A 16400-nucleotide genomic window follows, 5' to 3' on the forward strand; every position below is an offset into this window, starting at 1 on the left:
ATATTCTCAAGAGTGAGATTATTAGTGACAGCATAGAAACTGCCCATTTACTCGCAATTGTAACGTTACCGCATCATATCCCAATGCGGAAAGTAGGTACCTTTTTTCATTTCTCTCTGTTCCCGTTCAAGCTGAGGCGTTCGTGCCAATCACATCACGTGATGCCAGCCATTTCATCACAGCCCACGCTCCCGTCTCGACAACCTCAATAACTAGTCTGCGCCCTGAGCCCTGAGCATGCTTACCCGCCGCTGCTGACGACCTGCAGCTCAAATCCTCCAAGCCTCAAGCCAGAAAAATCTCCGGCAGCTGAGTTCTCCGAGATGCCCGCGTGTCATGGGTGTCGAGTGCGCAAGGTCAAATGTGACGACGGGCAGCCCTGCTCCCCCTGCCGGCAGTTCGACGTCCAGTGCGTTAGGTCCACGGGGCCGAGGAAGCGCAAGAATCCGCAGCGAGGCCGCCTGGTGGCTCAGATCAGGGGGGAGAATCCCATGCCGTCCTCGCCGACCTCCTCCGTGTCCCCATCTTCCACGGCCGTCCAGCCGCCGACCTTGGGCCATGATTGGGCCGGAAGTGGCAGCAGTCCCGGGTCGCATTCGGGCCCGGCGTCGGAGGTCTACACGCCGGGCTTCTTCACCGCCCTACTACCAGAGTTTGAGAAGGTGGTCTACCCTTTCAGCCCCGCTGTCACTCCCGAGGACATGGTCGCCGCCATTTCTATGATGCACAGTAGCCCTGAGGACGCCGCCTTGGTCTACGCCTATGGAGCTGTGACAACGTTTCTGTCTCAAACGGCAGACCACACGCATGGGAGCGTGGCGGCGCAAATAAACGACCTCATCTATCATGGCTTGGAGGCACATCACCGAGCCGGGCTGGGCACACATGTCACTGGGCGCTTAGATGAATTCTTACCTGTGAGTATCAAGCGCATCATGACATGCATCTACCTCGAGATCGCCACCATGGGCCTCAGCCGTCTCGACCGCAGCTTCAACTTTATCCGCGAGGCCATCTCAATGGTCCAGACACTGGAGATGCACCAGCGGGACATGCGGGACTCAAGTCAGCTGCCTTACGACCCGGTGCGCTTTCATCAAGTCTACTGGGAGGCTTATATCCATGAACGATTCCTCGGCATCTCTGGATACCCATGCATTCTCCCTCCACTCCGGACAGGTCTTTCGACAGCAGACAGTTGCACGCCGGAACACATCCGAGCCGGCTTCAATTGCTTGATAGACCTCTTTTTGATACTGGACGAGACGTTCCTCTCGTATTGGCAATCGCAACGAGGGGCGATAGGTGGACTGACGGTGCAATGGATCGAGAGCAAGCAGGTTCAGCTTGACCAAGCTGAGATGAACGCAGCAACCGCCGAGGCGAAGCTGAGCGGTTCTGGGCAGCCTGGCTTCACCGAGCTACAACGGGCAGACCTGTTCATCACCAGACTCTGGTTACGGACTTTACTCTGGCAACTTGCCCTCTCGCAGGGGCTACTCCGGTCAGGGCCGTCAGATATGACCCATGAAGGGCTATCGTTGCAATTCCCGGCGTCACGGCTGTCGATCCAACTTCGCAACCTGGTCAGCCGGCTAAATAGCATCGTAAGTATAGCGACGCAGGGCAGCGGCATCATGCAGAAGCTCTTCGAGATTGCGAGCACCATCGCAGACGTGCTTGCGCTGCCGGCGTCTTCTCACGACGAGTCAGAGGGCGGGTTCAAGTCACACGTCAAAGACTTTCTCTACGTGGTGAATTTTCTGCTCAACCTTGATGGGATGCGGGAGAATCAGAGGGAGTACCTCCGAGAAAAGTATCGCATGCTGCAGCCATTGCATGAGAGGGATGAGGTGGGTGGTGTGCTGCCTCCTGTGGAGGAGACGGGGAGGCTATGTTGACCTTTTCTTGATGAGGCGAAGTCGCGGGAAGGCTTTCAATGGGGGCTGGCACCTTGTTTACTGTATATAGGTAGTAATGTTAAACTGTTAGGTTATGCGTGTTGTGGATGACACTGGGGGGTCACGAGGTTGGTTGGGAAGGGGGTTTACTCCAACATGTAACTACTCTGCTTCACGGCCAACGGGATGAAATTCTTGTTTACTGACCTACAATAGGCACATGGGGGAAAGAAGGATATAACAAGGGAATCGGGGCCAAGTCAAGAGTTTTTTTTTTTTTTTTTTTTTTTTTTTTTTGAGAAGCAGGTTGCTCACTTTGGCTGCAATTATACGAAAGAAGGTGAACAGAACTTCAGGGGGGCACGGCATCGCTCCCAGGTATCAACGCCGTGAAGGACCGGGGACCTGCTCAGGCAGAGGCTTAGGGACGATTTATGTTCTTTTACTTTGTTAAGGTGTGTTGGGAAATAGTCTTTAGGCTCCTTGCATGGAGGCCGAGATGTTACTTGGACAACATGAAGATAAGTTTTCACGAAAAGTTAACTTCCTTGACTCACATAACAAACCTGAATGACTGGGAAGGAGCTAAGTGCTTCTGTGAAGGCCATCCCATCTTTGTTTACAGTCCAACTTCTCAACTACACATCCATCCACATCCACTGCTTCCTACCTCTCATCTCTGAGCCACGTACGATTCAGAAAACAACAATATATCGGTTAGCTCAGAAGCTACTTGTCGACGAGATGGCTACACACATGGAAGACTTGAACAGCCAGCACCGCAAGGCCGCAGAGCTCAATCAGAGACCTCGCAATGCAACCTGTGTAGACGGCTATGCACACCAGCTTACACATCGACCAAGACACCAACAAGATGAGATTCTCAAGCGGCGAGCAAACCCCACAACACTTGATGAATACTTAACAGCCTGCCATGAACTCATCTTTTCCGGGTTCACCGTGGAAACAGACACACGAGAACTCTCGTTGGGCTACGCGGACATGCCACAGGATAAGCCCTGTCCCAAGCTGAAGCCCTGGGTCGACTTTATCGACCAGCAGAGACTCACCTTTGGCAAACTCTACGACGCACTCGGATCTGAGACTCGAGTCTGAGAGAACAGAGATGTCATGGAGCGTCTCTGGAAGGGACGCTCCCCTCGGAAGCCGATTGGAGACGAAACCTTTTTCCGGTTCTTCATGCGTGACAGCGTCGAGAAGCCGGTTGCCGCCATCATCTCAGAGCTTGCAAAGATTGAAAAGGCCCGAGAGGCATTTGATATTGGAGATGGTGTCGACTTTGAGGATAGGCAGGATTTTGTCATCGATGCTTTTGGAGCAGCCTACGATAGACGTGTGCTATTCCCCTGCACCCCTGGCAGCTACGCCGACCAGCCATCTGTGCAGCAAGAGCTAGTTTGCGTCGTCGACTGGGTGCTGCCTCATATGCTAACGGCTTCTCGCCTTCGTGTTGGGCTTCATGAAATGGACGTCTACGAGGAGGTTGCGAACCGGGAGTCGATGCTCCCGGCTTGTGGAAATTCGACTGCGCGGTTCCGGTATCACGCAGAGAAGCTGACGGCGTGTGCTCTTACGGATGCGTATGGCCAGATGATCGAAGAGGGTCTCGAGTATGGACTTGTCACCACGGGCGAGGCTACGGTGTTTCTCAAGGTTGAATGGGATGAGCCTGGGACCCTCTACTATCATCTGGCCGAGTTTGGACCCGAGGTGTCTGCTCATCCATCCAACGCTCCAATCTGCACTGCCGTGGGTCAGCGCCTGGCCTTTACTCTCATGCTTCTCCGACAGCAAGACCAATGAAGTCTAGAAGAGCGAAGGAAGGCTACTGTGGATTTGAAGTCATGGAAGGCCGACTTTGTGGAGCTTTGGCGGTCTATCCCAGAGTCAGAACGGTGGGCGTCGCCGGAGGACTGCCATGAACCAATCACCTATGAAGGGATTGATCGGTCGCCAAATTTCCCAGCATCTGAGCAGATTGACGAGACACTGCCGAGCAAGGATGAAAACCTGGAGCCATCTGAGGACGAATCGACATCATCGTGGCAAGATGTTGGCGATTGGAGAGACCTGTACTCCTGTGCTTGAGTTGGTGTTGGGCAAGGAAGGGTTATTTTCTTCGGTTGTTCTCGGGTGTATGGGAGCCAAGATCTTTGTTTTCGTATGAATCCCTGTTTCGTTGTGTTGCGCTCATTGCTTGGCGAATATTTGGGTTAGTCGTTGTGAGTTGATATTTCGAACACAGCCAGTTTGTGGTCTTGAGTACTAGTTGGGTTGTTTGCTGAGATTTACGGTATCCTCTATAGACCAAAAATGCAATAGCAGTCTGATAAATACCTTCATTATCTCTAGAATCACATCATGTTGTTTGAGACGAGGTTGAGCGGAGTTGTTTTCATGGTTGACTTTGCTTAGCTCATCTTCCAAGAAGAGTTTTCCACTGGCTTCAACTCTTTCACTCAGATCGCTACCCTACACCTTCACAACTCTCAATCGCAGCAATGCATTATCAACCCGTCGCCGAAATGGTCGACGACGCTTACATCGGCCGTCCTCAGGAGGAGGTTCAGGTTGAGCCTGAAGCCTCCAATGATGCTCTCGATGACGTCTTTGGGTCGGGCCCCTCATCGCCGACGGGAGAGCATCACCATGATGACTCGGTTTCTCACCCATCCGACATCAACCGTTTGCAAACGGAGCACACGACAGCAGGCTACCGAGAAGGAATCACTGTCTCAAAGGAAAAGAGTCTACAGGAGGGCTTTGACGAAGGCTTCAGCCTAGGCGCGACTGTGGGACTCAAGGCCGGCCAACTCCTCGGCGTACTAGAAGGCATCGCCGAAGCAGCACGCACGCCTGAAACCACCGAGCTCCTCCGCCAAGCGCGCGAAGACCTGAGCGTAAAGGGCATCTTCAAAGCGGACTACTGGGCCGAGGACGGTAACTGGAAGTACGAAGTCAAGGCCGATGGCGACGACGTTGTGTTTGCGGACGTGGCCGACGCGCACCCGCTGATCAAAAAGTGGACGACTGCCGTGGACGAGCAGGTGGCGCTGTGGAGGATCGACAGGGGCGTCTTGGACGATGAGACGGGGGAGAGGCTTGAGGGTGTCATGGATGAGCCGCTTGTCTCGGCTGCTGCGCCGGCGACTAAGAAGCCGCTTGATTGGTGAGGTTGAGACTGTGACTGGATATTCTATTGTGAGGAACCATCGCTCCGAGGGAGCAAGAGAGGACAGAGGTGAAGAGTAGGAGTAGATTGGGTATGTTGTCTTTCCTCGATATTGATTATGCTGCGATACTGACATTGCACAGAGACTAGACTGTCAAAGGCGGTTGAAGCATCCCACAGACGAGCCGGAACACTCAGGATTACGTGCTGGGATCATCGTTTCTTGGTCGAATTTCGGATGACTGAATAGAGATGGCAAAGAGATGCCGTGTTCCGCCTCCCTGTCAATCCGGCGTGGAGTTGAGCATAAGCAAGGGGAAATAGATCGGAAGTTAAAGCCATGAAACAAAAGAGCAATTCATGTCTTGCTAAGGCACATTGTTCTAACCATTTACAATGCCATTTCCCCCTCTTTTCCCGTCAAACATGTTTCGCGTGCCAACTCGGATCTTAGACATCCCCATAACCCGGTTGTGCTATCCATGACGCAAAAGCAACTTCAAGTCGATGTGTAACAAACCATGACGGGACGGTAGGAGCTATATGATGCCGTGTCTTGCTCTCGGAATCGCTACACGAATATATCGAATGATTTTTCTGGGAAAGATACAGCTCGATAGGCAAAGAGCCTAGATATCTATTCTTTATACTTGGCTGAGCCCAGTATCGGGGTCGTTATTGCGGAAATAAATGCAAAGATGCCATCATCGTGTCTCTCATCGCCCCAAATCCCGATCCAAGACATGCAGCAAACCCAACTCGGGCCTTTTGTGTCAAGCGTCTATTTGCTTTTTCGCTCAGGCACTACCCCTCTAGTTTCAAGGCGGACAATCTCATTGTTTCAAGGGTTCATCAGACATTGTTCCGGCTGAGAATAGTTGCATGGTGAGTTGATTGGTTTTCTGCGTTGATGGTTTACTTTTCTGGAGGCGGCGCAACTGGATAATCTGAGATGCCGTCATTTCATGAATCGGACCGCTTGTTTTTCATGTTTATTGTTTGGCAATATTCTCAGATGTGATGCTTTGGGGACACTGAGAGCTATAACGATAGACTCCACGAACGGAGGGAAACTGAATGATAAAAGACGACCTCTTCCCTCTTCATTTTCGATTCTTCATCCTCATCACTTCTTGTATTCATCTTTCCACCTGTTCATAACAGAGTCATTCGTTTGACGTGCCATTCTCTTGTACACAAAAAAGCAACATACACTCGCTCTACGCTAGCAACAATGAAGTACAACGCATTCGCCCTCCCTGCCCTCGCGGCCACCGCCGACGCTCTGCTGTCCCTCAACGCAGACATCAAGCTGCCCCTGGGCATTGAGCTGCCCATCAATCTTGACATCGGCCCCAAGGGTAACCCTCCCGCGGACTGCATTGATGTCTGGCACCCTCCTCACCATGGTGTTGACATCGATGGCTGTGACCATGATGACGATGATGGTTGGCACTGGGTCCACCCCGGAAAGCCTAACCATCCTGGCCAAGGCGAGTATGTCTGGACTACCAAGACTATCACTCATGTCAACACCGTCGTTGACTGCCCGACCAATGTCCCTCACTGCCCTGGTCGCTACGCCTCTGTCGTGGTCCCTGAGACGACCACCATCTACCCCGTTCCTGTCAAGACGGGTTACACGGCTCCAGGCAAGGGCAAGGAGTACCCTCATCCTCACCAGACGAAGGAGTATCCTCATCCCCTTGAGACCAAGGGATATCCCCAGCCCGAGAAGCCCATCACCTACCCCCAGCATACCGGATCCAATGGCTATGAGCCAGCCGTTCCATACTACCCCCCTGCTGCGACGGATGATTGTCCTGAGTCCGTCGAAACCGAGGCTTATCATCAGCCTGGCAAGAACACCGGATACCCTTACTCTGGACAAGGAAATGCTTATCCTCAGCCAAGGAGCTACGAGTACCCCGTGCCCGGCGAGACAGACGAATACCCTGAAGTCCCCGAGCACAACGAGTACCCTGAGCCTGCCGAGACTGAGGAGTATCCCCAGCCTGCTGTGACCAGCGAGATCGAAGAGTACCCTGAGCCCCAAGAAACTGAGGAGTACCACGAGCCCGAGGAGACGGCGGAGTACCCTGAGCCTATCGACACCGAGTATCCTGAGCCCAGCGAGACCAACGAGTACCCTGAGCCCACCAAGGGCTACCCCGTGACTTCTGAGGAGCCCATCTACCCCCACCCTGCCGAGACCACTCCTTGCCCTTCCGACAAGGCTACCAAGCCCGTTTACAGCTCCCCTCAGCCACCCGCCGAGACTTCTGCCGAGCCTGAGCACCCTACCTACGAGAAGCCCGGATACACTGCTGAGGAGACGTCTACTCCCGTCGAGCACCCCGTGTACACCAAGTCTGTCCCTGCTGAGAAGCCCACTTATCCTGCCGGTGAGACACCTGTGTACACCCCCGAGCAGCCTGTCCCTACCGGCGAGAAGCCTGGTTACGTCCCTGAGGCCCCCGAGACTCCTTCTGGCGAGGAGACTTACACTCCTCCCGCTGGACAGCCTGAGTACCCTGTCCACCCTTCTCCTTCAGCCGAGACTGGCGCCTACCCTCCTCCTCCTCCCGGTAGCCCTACTACTGAGGTTCCCGTCTACTGCCCTGGCCCTGGTTGCCCCGCGCCCACCACTGTCGGTACCATCAAGACTCCTGGCTACGCTACCCCTACTGCGCCCGTTGTCGTCGGCGCTGCTGTTCGGAGTGGTTACGGTATCGCTGGTGCGGTTGCCGTCGCCGCCGCTGCTGCTGTTGCTCTCTTCTAGACATATTTATTTTTCGACCTGTGTGAATTTTCTCAGGATTTCATGCGCATGACAGTAATGGTTGTAGGAAATGATGGCGATGCGATCTGAGAAGCATTTTGATGTGGTTCAATTCTCTTCTTCTGGTGTCCCGTCCTCGGGATCGACTATTGTACTTAGTCTTGATACATAATTCATTCTCATTTGTAATTCTATCCCTGCTCCCAAGTGTTAGATATGTGAATCTTCTTCAGTACCGGGCCACTTACTTTCCACATGATCCAGAGCCCTGAATCGGTGTGTCTTTGTCTCCAACCTCCCCTGACCTGAGGTCTCTTGCGAGGCTGGTCTTTTCCAAAGACTTTCGGGGGATATTCGGATCTATATATGCCGCAACTCTCTGGCTGGACAATGTACTCATCCTTCGTGCCTTAATGCATCCGCCTTTGAAGTTCTGCTTATAGTTCGTGGCATCATACAATGGTCTCAACCATTGACATACTCTTGTAGCTGCTTGGTGACATCCTCGATACGATCATACTTGCCATACAGCTCCTTGGTCGTTTCCCAATCACGGCCTTCTCTGCCAAACATGATAAGTTTGACCACCCTGCCATCATCGTCCATCACGACTCTACCGCTGCGGTCGTCGGCCCAGGAAAAGCGGATCTGCTTGGCTTCGATATCGGCAATGCCGACCTCGACAATATCGTCTGGCATAATATCCTCGGCCGTCTTGTCATGGAGACCGAGATTTCGTCTTAAATCGGCTGATACACCAAGCCGGTTATGATATCGCACAATCTCTCTTCTGAGTGTCCTCACGAAACGGTCCAGATCCTGCTTTGGAGGACTGTCGCTCTCGGGGCGCGGCGCTGGAAGATGACGGGCGGCCAGACCGGAAAGTGGTATCGAGGGAGGGAGGGTGTGGCGGTGAATGCGCAGGTTTTTGGAGTTGAAGTACGGTCTGTTGAGCATGACGTAGTAGGGTCGCAGGAACTGGCCCTTGGACATGACTTCGAAGCGCAAACCGAGGATATGACCACAGTCGACAGCATTGGGATCCGGGTCGTGGACCTTGAAGGAGGTAACGGAGCTGCATATGCGATAGAGACATTGTTGATTGTAAGCCTTTTGCTTGTCGGCTTCGCTGAGGAGCTTTGCGCGAGAGGGGGTAGTGTTCCGAGACGAGAGGAGACTGCTAGATGGTTTAAGAAGACTCCTAGTCGAGGAAGAGGCGAGGATGGTGGAAGTTTCGATCTTGAGCGACTTGCGCAAAGAAGCGACTGACATAGTTGTTAGCTTTGTGCAATTGAATGCGCCCGTCGCTATGGGACCTACCTTGCTCTTTTAGAGTCGCAATTTCCTGATCGAGAGGATTAACATCTGGGAGGACTATTTCTGACGACATGATGGTCTCGTCTGCAGAGCGTGAGACTGTTGCTGCCCAGTTGTTGGTGTTGAGAATGCAGCTGTTTACAAACAATCAAGCTCGACCAGTCGCAGTTGACGGAGCTCTCTCTGACAGGGGTAATGATAAGATAAGGGGATGGTCTGTGCGGATAATACAAACCCCGAGATCCGATCCGGGGTTCTTGCTGTTCCATCATGAAGGCAAATTCAAGAGGGAAAACTTGAGTGAGTCATCTCTTTCATCGGGAAATCCATTTCTAATCAGGCTGAAGAATCACCTTTGGCACTTCAAATGATTCTCAAATCCCGATTCAACACGTCTTCACATGTCGTAAGCAAAGTCATGCGCTGGACCCCAGGTTCACAGACAAGCCACAGCACATGGCCCAGTGACAGACAGCCAGAGCCCGGATCTCAAATCAGCAGCACGTCTGATTGGTAATCCAGAGGGCGAGATGCCGGGCGGGGAGCCAGTGGAGTCTCCCCCTCGCCATGATCCATCCATGATTTCAATCAATCCGTCACCCCCTGACGCGCTGCCTGTTTGGGAAGAGACGCGAGTTCCGAGAGGTGAGGCGTCCCCTGTCCCTCTGTGGCTCGAGAGCGCTCTGTTGCTTGTTTCTTAGGGGAGGCTTGATCGCATCATCTCTGTATCGTTATTTCTGTCCAGGCTTTACTGCGGTGGTATCGTTGACGTTGACGTTGTCGCCACCAAACGTGTCAAAGAGAAGAGGCCAGGGACAAAAGAGACGAGACCTTCTCCATCAAGATCCAGATCCATCCATCCACATCGAAGCAATCCAATCAGATCCCATCTTTTAGCCTGAAGAGGCCACGGTAGCGGAAGCTGTTTTTTTTCGACGCCAACCCGGTTCCGTATCCCGAAACGCTACTACTGACTTATTCTTCTGACCCTTTGCGGCTCGCTGGTTTGCTGCCTGGTTCGGGCATACTTGTTCTAAGTTGTTGATTCTTGCTATCATCCTCTCTCCCTTCCTTTGACCACAATCTATAATATTCTCTCTCTCCTTTATTCAACTTTACTCATCTTAACTCGAACCTCGCTGCCATTTACCACGTTCCCCCCTGCCGGCTTTATACGTCACCGAGAGCCCGTGTCCCACCCCCCGAGATCTGACTTTGACGCTGTCCAACGCCTCGTCGCACTCATTGCGACCTCTTGAGATAACACCCTCCTTAACGCGCTCGTACCTCGATCCTCCTCCCGCCACCTATGACCGCCAGAGCCCGACGACCTCAGAACAAAAACCGCCGACCGCCCCTGACGCTCAAGGTAGAGGATGCGAATGGAAACGGAAACGGCATCATGAGCAGCGGAGTAGAAATGCGGCGCAAGGCCGCCAACCCCGACGCCGACAACGTCGCCGCAAACTTCATCAAGAGCGAGTCCTTCTCCCTCGACGACCCCGTCCCCAAGACCCCGGCCCTCAACAACCACGGCTTCCTGGACCTCCCCCGACAGGACCAGAGGAACTTTCTCCTCCTGGTCCTCCTATACTTTCTGCAGGGCATCCCCATGGGTCTCGCGACGGGATCTGTGCCGTTCCTGCTCAAGAACCACATGTCTTATAGCGAGATTGGCGTCTTCAGCTTGGCTTCGTATCCGTACTCTCTCAAGCTGTTCTGGAGCCCCTTTGTGGATGCCATCTGGAGCCCCAAGATTGGACGAAGAAAGACGTGGATCGTTCCAATTCAGTTTCTCTCGGGCTTTGGCATGTTATGGCTGGGATCACATGTGGAGGACATGATGGCTTCAGCAGGGAAGCCTGGCGGCATGACTGCCTTTTCTTTCATGCTCTGGTGGTTCTTCCTGGTCCTGATGTGCGCGACGCAGGATATCGCCGTTGATGGCTGGGCGCTCACGCTCTTGACACCCGGAAATGTGTCCTATGCATCTACCGCTCAGACTGTCGGTCTAACAGCCGGCCACTTCATGTCCTATACCGTCTTCCTCGCCTTTAACGCCGCCGACTTTGCCAACAAGTGGTTCCGAGCTGTCCCCTCAGACGACGGCCTCATCTCTCTTGGTGGATATCTCAAGTTCTGGGGCTGGTCGTACATCATCGTCACCGTTGGGCTCGGCCTCCTAAAGAAGGAGGAAAAGTCGCACAATGAAGATGGCGTGTGGGATGTGTACCGCATCATGTGGGGTATCCTCAAGCTCAAGAACGTGCAGACCATCATCATCGTCCACCTCATTGCCAAGATTGGCTTCCAGGCCAACGACGGCGTCACCAACCTGAAGCTCTTGGATAAGGGCTTTGGCAAGGATAACATGGCCCTGACAGTTCTCATCGACTTTCCTTTCGAGATTGGCCTGGGTTATTATGCTGGCATGTGGTCGCAAAAGTATACGCCTATGCGGTTGTGGTGCTGGGGCTTCATGGGCAGACTTGTCGCAGCTCTGACAGCCCAATTTGTCGTAGCCATCTTTCCTGCCGAGGGAGTTACTCCTTGGTATCTGTTGGTTGTCATCGCCGAGCATCTCTTTTCAACTTTTACCAACACTATCATGTTTGTCGCTGTTTCAGCTTTCCACGCGCGAGTGTCAGACCCCGTCATTGGCGGTACTTACATGACACTCTTGGCAACGTAAGTAAATGTCTTGGCTTGCTTCTAATGTGCATTGAGCTAACAGCCTACAGCGTCTGCAATCTTGGCGGTACATTCCCGCGTTATTTTGTCCTGCAGCTCGTCGACAGCTTCACAGTGGCCACCTGCCACCCTGGCAAGCCCGGCAGCTCAGATACTAAGAGCCCCCTCATCACCGAGGCATTCTCGTGCGCCGTGCAATCTGAGAAGGAGAGGTGCGAGGCCGGAGGAGGCACATGCGAGATGATCCACGACGGGTACTACGTGGTCAATATACTGTGTGTGCTGTTTGGCATTGCCACCTTTTTGTGGTACATTAAGCCCAAGGTGCTGCATCTGCAGAGCCTGCCTCTGCGGGCGTGGAGGCTGTCGCCGGGTAATGAGGGCAAGCGATGAGATATAAAACAACGAGATTATTGTAATAATACTTGCATGTACGAGTAGAGAGATTGGAAGCACGCGCTGCGCACTGATACCTGCGACAGCTGAGAATATTTGGAGATGTGAATTCCGGGTCCCATTGTTGGAGCATCATGCATAAGTATCTACCTCGCGGGATGTATCGTGTTTTTCGCGTTGGGTTTCGTAGCAGCTACGACAACAGGAGCTGGGTGAGTATATTCCTTGGCGAAGGTAGTGTGGTGTACCCAGGGACGAGCTGTTCGCTGTAGTTCAAGGTAAACATGTAGGTTGTCCTGCTCCGAGGGCACATGGTATTCATCTTATCCCCTCGCGGGAAAAGGAAAGGTGGCGTCTTGCACTCCGAGGCTCACCTTTCCACAGTCGAGTTTCTATATCTGCAGAAGCTTAACTTTGTCTTAGTTAGTCACGATGTTTTCCAGCATTGGGCTTTGATGCTGTCATGTGTTTAAGTGTGTTCTTCGATCTTGTGTACTACCGAGACGTCATTGAAAACGAAGAAGAAGAAGAAGAAGAAGAAGAATGGTATTCATCTTATTACCCACAACTCCGGATCGAGATGCCACAACAGAATCAATCCCTAACGCCATAAGAAAGCCAGAGTAACAACAACAATCCCTCAACAGAATGTAGACATGTGTAAGTTAGGGGCCCAGCATCGAAAGTAGCGTTGCCAACGAGCACAAATGTCTACCTAGTCGGAAACTAAAGGGTAAAAGAAAGGTGACGAGGGCGTCGCTTCGGCAAGTCGTGCTCGGGCATTAGCAATATCCTGGTCGGTCAACGTCGCCCCATTGTTTCTGAGCATGTCAGGGTAGAAGGCGATGTAGTAGTCGTTCATCTCGGGCCAATCGGCCGGGGCTGGTCCCCTGTGACTATGTTTTGGAGGCTCAGGTCCGGGCTGTCTTTCATACTTGTCGCGAAAGATGCGGTACTTGGCAAGGGCGTGGTATGGATGCCAGCGAGGACGGTTTTCTGGTGTGCCGTGTATAGGCAGGGGGCACGGCGCGCCCTCCCCTGGACTGGCGAGAAGGAACTTGACGAGAGAATCAAACTGGTCTTGGGTAGGCGGGTAGAGTGTCCGAGGACCCCGGAAAAGGGATCCATGAATCCACATGGCCTTGCACTGGGAGACATGCATCGTTAGCGATGACGGCTGGTCACGGACTACAATGCCCTGCCCAAGTTGAACATTGAGAAACATACCTCTTGTTCAGTCTCGCCGCGGTCAAACACCACGACACCCCCCAAAAATCTTGCCCTCTGCCCAGTATCCGACAACGTCGGCGACGCCTCGAGGGTACTGGTCGGGATACACATACGATGGGTGAAAGAAGGCAGCTGGCGGGATGCTGTACATGCTCCTGGCCTTTCCAGGCCTTGACTGCAAAACTGACTCCATAAGCTGCTGCCGCATCCAGTTGTCATACACTTCGTGCTTGTGGGCCCCGTCGTCTAGCTCAAAGAGATAGGCGGCGATCTGATGGCAGGCGACGACGACAAGTTCAATCAGCCGTAGGTTAAAGTCGTTGGACCCTGGTACAGTGTTCCGAAAGGCAGAGAGAAGCTGATCTCGATTATGCGGTCAGTCTGGAACAGAACGGTGACCTCATTCATGCTAGGCCAAGAATATCAAAAGAAGAACCAATCTCACATCTTCTTTAAAACTAGCTCGCAAGGATCGAAGCGGTCTCTGAACTCCTGAGTTTTGTCAAGGAACCCTTCACACATTTCCGTATGGCCTAACTCAAAGACGGGATGGGTTTCGTCTAGGCGAACATAGCCCTCGAGGAATGATTGCTCTGGTGGCAGTCCGTCGAGGATTTGGGCATAGGTATGCACGGTGACATCAGTTGATAATAGGTTTCTCAGCGCCCCACGAAAGGTATATTGGTGGCTGCCTGGGAGGGCGTCAATCTTTGACATTTCGTTTGCCTCGAGGTTTCAAGACATCCTCGAGGTTGTTGGGAGCTGGAGGGAACAGCTTGAATAGGTAGCTAGACTGCTGCAGTCTAAACGTGAGAGATTACGAGATCTAGACCCGGGTTCCCTTATTTACTCTGGGAGTATCTTTCTGTGATTTTGTGCAACTTTGGTACCCTATGCCGTGTGTGGATTGAGTGTTGTAGTATATCGTCTATACCTCGGTAGTGGTAGAATGCGCCAAGTGAGTTCAATTGTCCTCCCACTCCAAGATGATCTGATCGCGGCCAACACACAAGGGCGCTGGGCTAGAAAGTCTAGGATGCCGACACGGAATGGCTTGTCTAAACGAACCGTAGAGGAACAGTGCTCGATCTAAAATGGGGAGCTGAATCTTGAGACTGGGGCGACACAATGTCATGTGAGCTCTTCCAGCAGCGTTATGATGTGTGGATGTGGGGAACTGAAGCTCTCACCGGGCCACCGGCAGAGGGGGCGAATTGGAAGTTGATGGACGTATCTTGAGATGAAAGGATAGAAATTGATGAATGAAGTCGAATACCGAGAATAGTACATGAGAAGGAAACCCTCAAGAATTATAACCAGTTCTCATGCCCAACAGCTGTTCGGCGAGACGAAATGCCCCAAAAAACCCACCGGGATGAATTATGCTTCGTAGTTGTGAGCACAGGGTGATGGGGGACCCTCTTTGATCATGAGGAGAAGCTGGAAGCGAGGATAAATAGGTCGCCCACAGGTGATTTCCTAAAATCTCGATTGTTTACTTTTTCATTCTCAATCAATTGAACTCGTCAACCATCCATCTCACACATTCCCCTCTGCTTACTCCCCCCTCCGGACACACCTCCGGCTGTCTTCTCCACCCGCCCGCCCGTGTCCCGTCCCCCGGCCATGGCCGCTCCCGCTTCATCTACCGCCGAGGCCCTCGCCGCCGAGGACGTTTACTTCTCTCAGAACCCGCCCCCGCGCAACCTCGCGGCTCACACTGCCCTCGCGGCCGGCTTCATCTCATCCCACGCCGCGGCCGGCCACCGCGTCGTCCTCGTCACCTCTGGAGGCACCACCGTCCCGCTCGAGCGCCAGACGGTCCGCTACATTGACAACTTCAGCGCCGGAACCCGCGGCGCCACCAGCGCAGAGTACTTTCTCGAGGCCGGGTACGCTGTGATTTTCCTGCACCGAGAGTTTAGTCTCTTGCCTTACTCGAGGCATTATTCCCATGCTACCGATTGCTTTCTTGACTTTCTAGCCGAGGATGGTGAGGGGCGGATTGGTGTCCGGTCCGAGGTTGAGGACAAGATGAGAGGTGTTTTGAGAAAGTACCGAAAGGCTAGGGACGGCAACATGCTCCTGACACTTCCCTTTGTCACAATCGTCGATTATCTGCACGAGCTGCGTGAGATTGCCCGTCTCATGGGGCCTCTGGGCCCTTCTGGACTCTTGTACCTCGCAGCCGCTGTTTCCGACTTTTTCGTGCCCCCGGACCGTATGTCGGAGCACAAGATCCAGTCGACCAACGCTGTGGATGAGAGGAAACCTGACGACGAGGAGACGTTTGACAATTTTGATTCATCGCCCTCAGTCCCTCGTTCCAAGCGCCTTGTCGTCGATCTCGACCCCGTGCCCAAGTTCCTCAAGAACCTGGTCGACGGCTGGGCACCTGAGGGCATGATTGTGTCTTTCAAGCTCGAGACGGACCCTGCTCTTTTGGTGCGCAAGGCCCGATACAGCTTGGACAGGTACCAGCACCACCTCGTCATCGGCAACCTGCTCTCTACACGCAAGTGGGAGGTCGTCTTTGTGAGTCCCGGCCGCGAAGACCGCTGGGTGCGTGTGCCTCGGGAGGGCGGCTGGGGCGAGGCCGAACTGCGACCTCTAAAGGCCGAGGAGCTGCCCCGCGAAGATCCCGGCGTCGAGGTTGAAAAGCTGATCATCCCTGCTGTGAAAGAGTTGCATGATCAGCACATCAAGGGGTTCACCAAGTGAATCACTCATAGCTTTTTGAGATTACGGGTAATGACATGAGAACAACATCTAAATGACCTCGAGTGAAATGGGTCGAGTTACACAACAAGTTGGTCGAGTTTCTACAAAAAACACAATAGATATTATATTCAGCTTTTTGCTATGCTTAACTATGTACAGAGAATCCAAT

At 53.1% G+C, this 16400-nt stretch overlaps 8 protein-coding genes across 8 annotated transcripts; 6 read left to right on the forward strand and 2 right to left on the reverse strand.

The window, feature by feature from the left end:
• Nucleotides 1-218: 218 nt before the first annotated feature.
• NCS54_00421800 (Zn(2)-C6 fungal-type domain-containing protein) lies at nucleotides 219-1901 on the forward strand (the record flags this gene model as incomplete). Its single annotated transcript, XM_053149763.1, has 1 exon — nucleotides 219-1901. The coding sequence occupies exon 1, from the start codon at nucleotides 324-326 to the stop codon at nucleotides 1899-1901; it is 1578 nt and encodes a 525-aa protein (XP_053005738.1). The 5' UTR covers nucleotides 219-323.
• A 1131-nt stretch (nucleotides 1902-3032) lies between these two features.
• Nucleotides 3033-3725, forward strand: NCS54_00421900 (Hypothetical protein; the record flags this gene model as incomplete). Its single annotated transcript, XM_053149764.1, has 1 exon — nucleotides 3033-3725. The coding sequence occupies one exon, from the start codon at nucleotides 3033-3035 to the stop codon at nucleotides 3723-3725; it is 693 nt and encodes a 230-aa protein (XP_053005739.1).
• A 722-nt stretch (nucleotides 3726-4447) lies between these two features.
• On the forward strand, nucleotides 4448-5344 carry NCS54_00422000 (Protein YAE1; the record flags this gene model as incomplete). The annotated part of the gene is made up of 3 exons (XM_053149765.1): nucleotides 4448-5091; nucleotides 5145-5185; nucleotides 5238-5344. 3 exons carry the CDS (start codon nucleotides 4448-4450, stop codon nucleotides 5342-5344), a joined length of 792 nt encoding a protein of 263 aa, XP_053005740.1.
• An 873-nt stretch (nucleotides 5345-6217) lies between these two features.
• Nucleotides 6218-7876, forward strand: NCS54_00422100 (Hypothetical protein; the record flags this gene model as incomplete). The annotated part of the gene is made up of 1 exon (XM_053149766.1): nucleotides 6218-7876. Exon 1 carries the CDS (start codon nucleotides 6329-6331, stop codon nucleotides 7874-7876), a length of 1548 nt encoding a protein of 515 aa, XP_053005741.1. The 5' UTR covers nucleotides 6218-6328.
• Nucleotides 7877-8341: 465 nt separating this feature from the next.
• On the reverse strand, nucleotides 8342-9266 carry NCS54_00422200 (Hypothetical protein; the record flags this gene model as incomplete). The annotated part of the gene is made up of 2 exons (XM_053149767.1): nucleotides 8342-9141; nucleotides 9197-9266. The coding sequence occupies 2 exons, from the start codon at nucleotides 9264-9266 to the stop codon at nucleotides 8342-8344; spliced, it is 870 nt and encodes a 289-aa protein (XP_053005742.1).
• A 1236-nt stretch (nucleotides 9267-10502) lies between these two features.
• On the forward strand, nucleotides 10503-12277 carry NCS54_00422300 (Hypothetical protein; the record flags this gene model as incomplete). Its single annotated transcript, XM_053149768.1, has 2 exons — nucleotides 10503-11881; nucleotides 11935-12277. The coding sequence occupies 2 exons, from the start codon at nucleotides 10503-10505 to the stop codon at nucleotides 12275-12277; spliced, it is 1722 nt and encodes a 573-aa protein (XP_053005743.1).
• A 718-nt stretch (nucleotides 12278-12995) lies between these two features.
• NCS54_00422400 (Hypothetical protein) lies at nucleotides 12996-14227 on the reverse strand (the record flags this gene model as incomplete). Its single annotated transcript, XM_053149769.1, has 3 exons — nucleotides 12996-13427; nucleotides 13536-13868; nucleotides 13970-14227. The coding sequence occupies 3 exons, from the start codon at nucleotides 14225-14227 to the stop codon at nucleotides 12996-12998; spliced, it is 1023 nt and encodes a 340-aa protein (XP_053005744.1).
• A 909-nt stretch (nucleotides 14228-15136) lies between these two features.
• On the forward strand, nucleotides 15137-16231 carry NCS54_00422500 (DFP domain-containing protein; the record flags this gene model as incomplete). The annotated part of the gene is made up of 1 exon (XM_053149770.1): nucleotides 15137-16231. The coding sequence occupies one exon, from the start codon at nucleotides 15137-15139 to the stop codon at nucleotides 16229-16231; it is 1095 nt and encodes a 364-aa protein (XP_053005745.1).
• Between the last annotated feature and the right edge of the window lie 169 nt (nucleotides 16232-16400).

This window comes from Fusarium falciforme, chromosome 3, assembly GCF_026873545.1.
Source record: "Fusarium falciforme chromosome 3, complete sequence".
Taxonomy (NCBI): Eukaryota; Fungi; Ascomycota; class Sordariomycetes; order Hypocreales; family Nectriaceae; genus Fusarium; species Fusarium falciforme.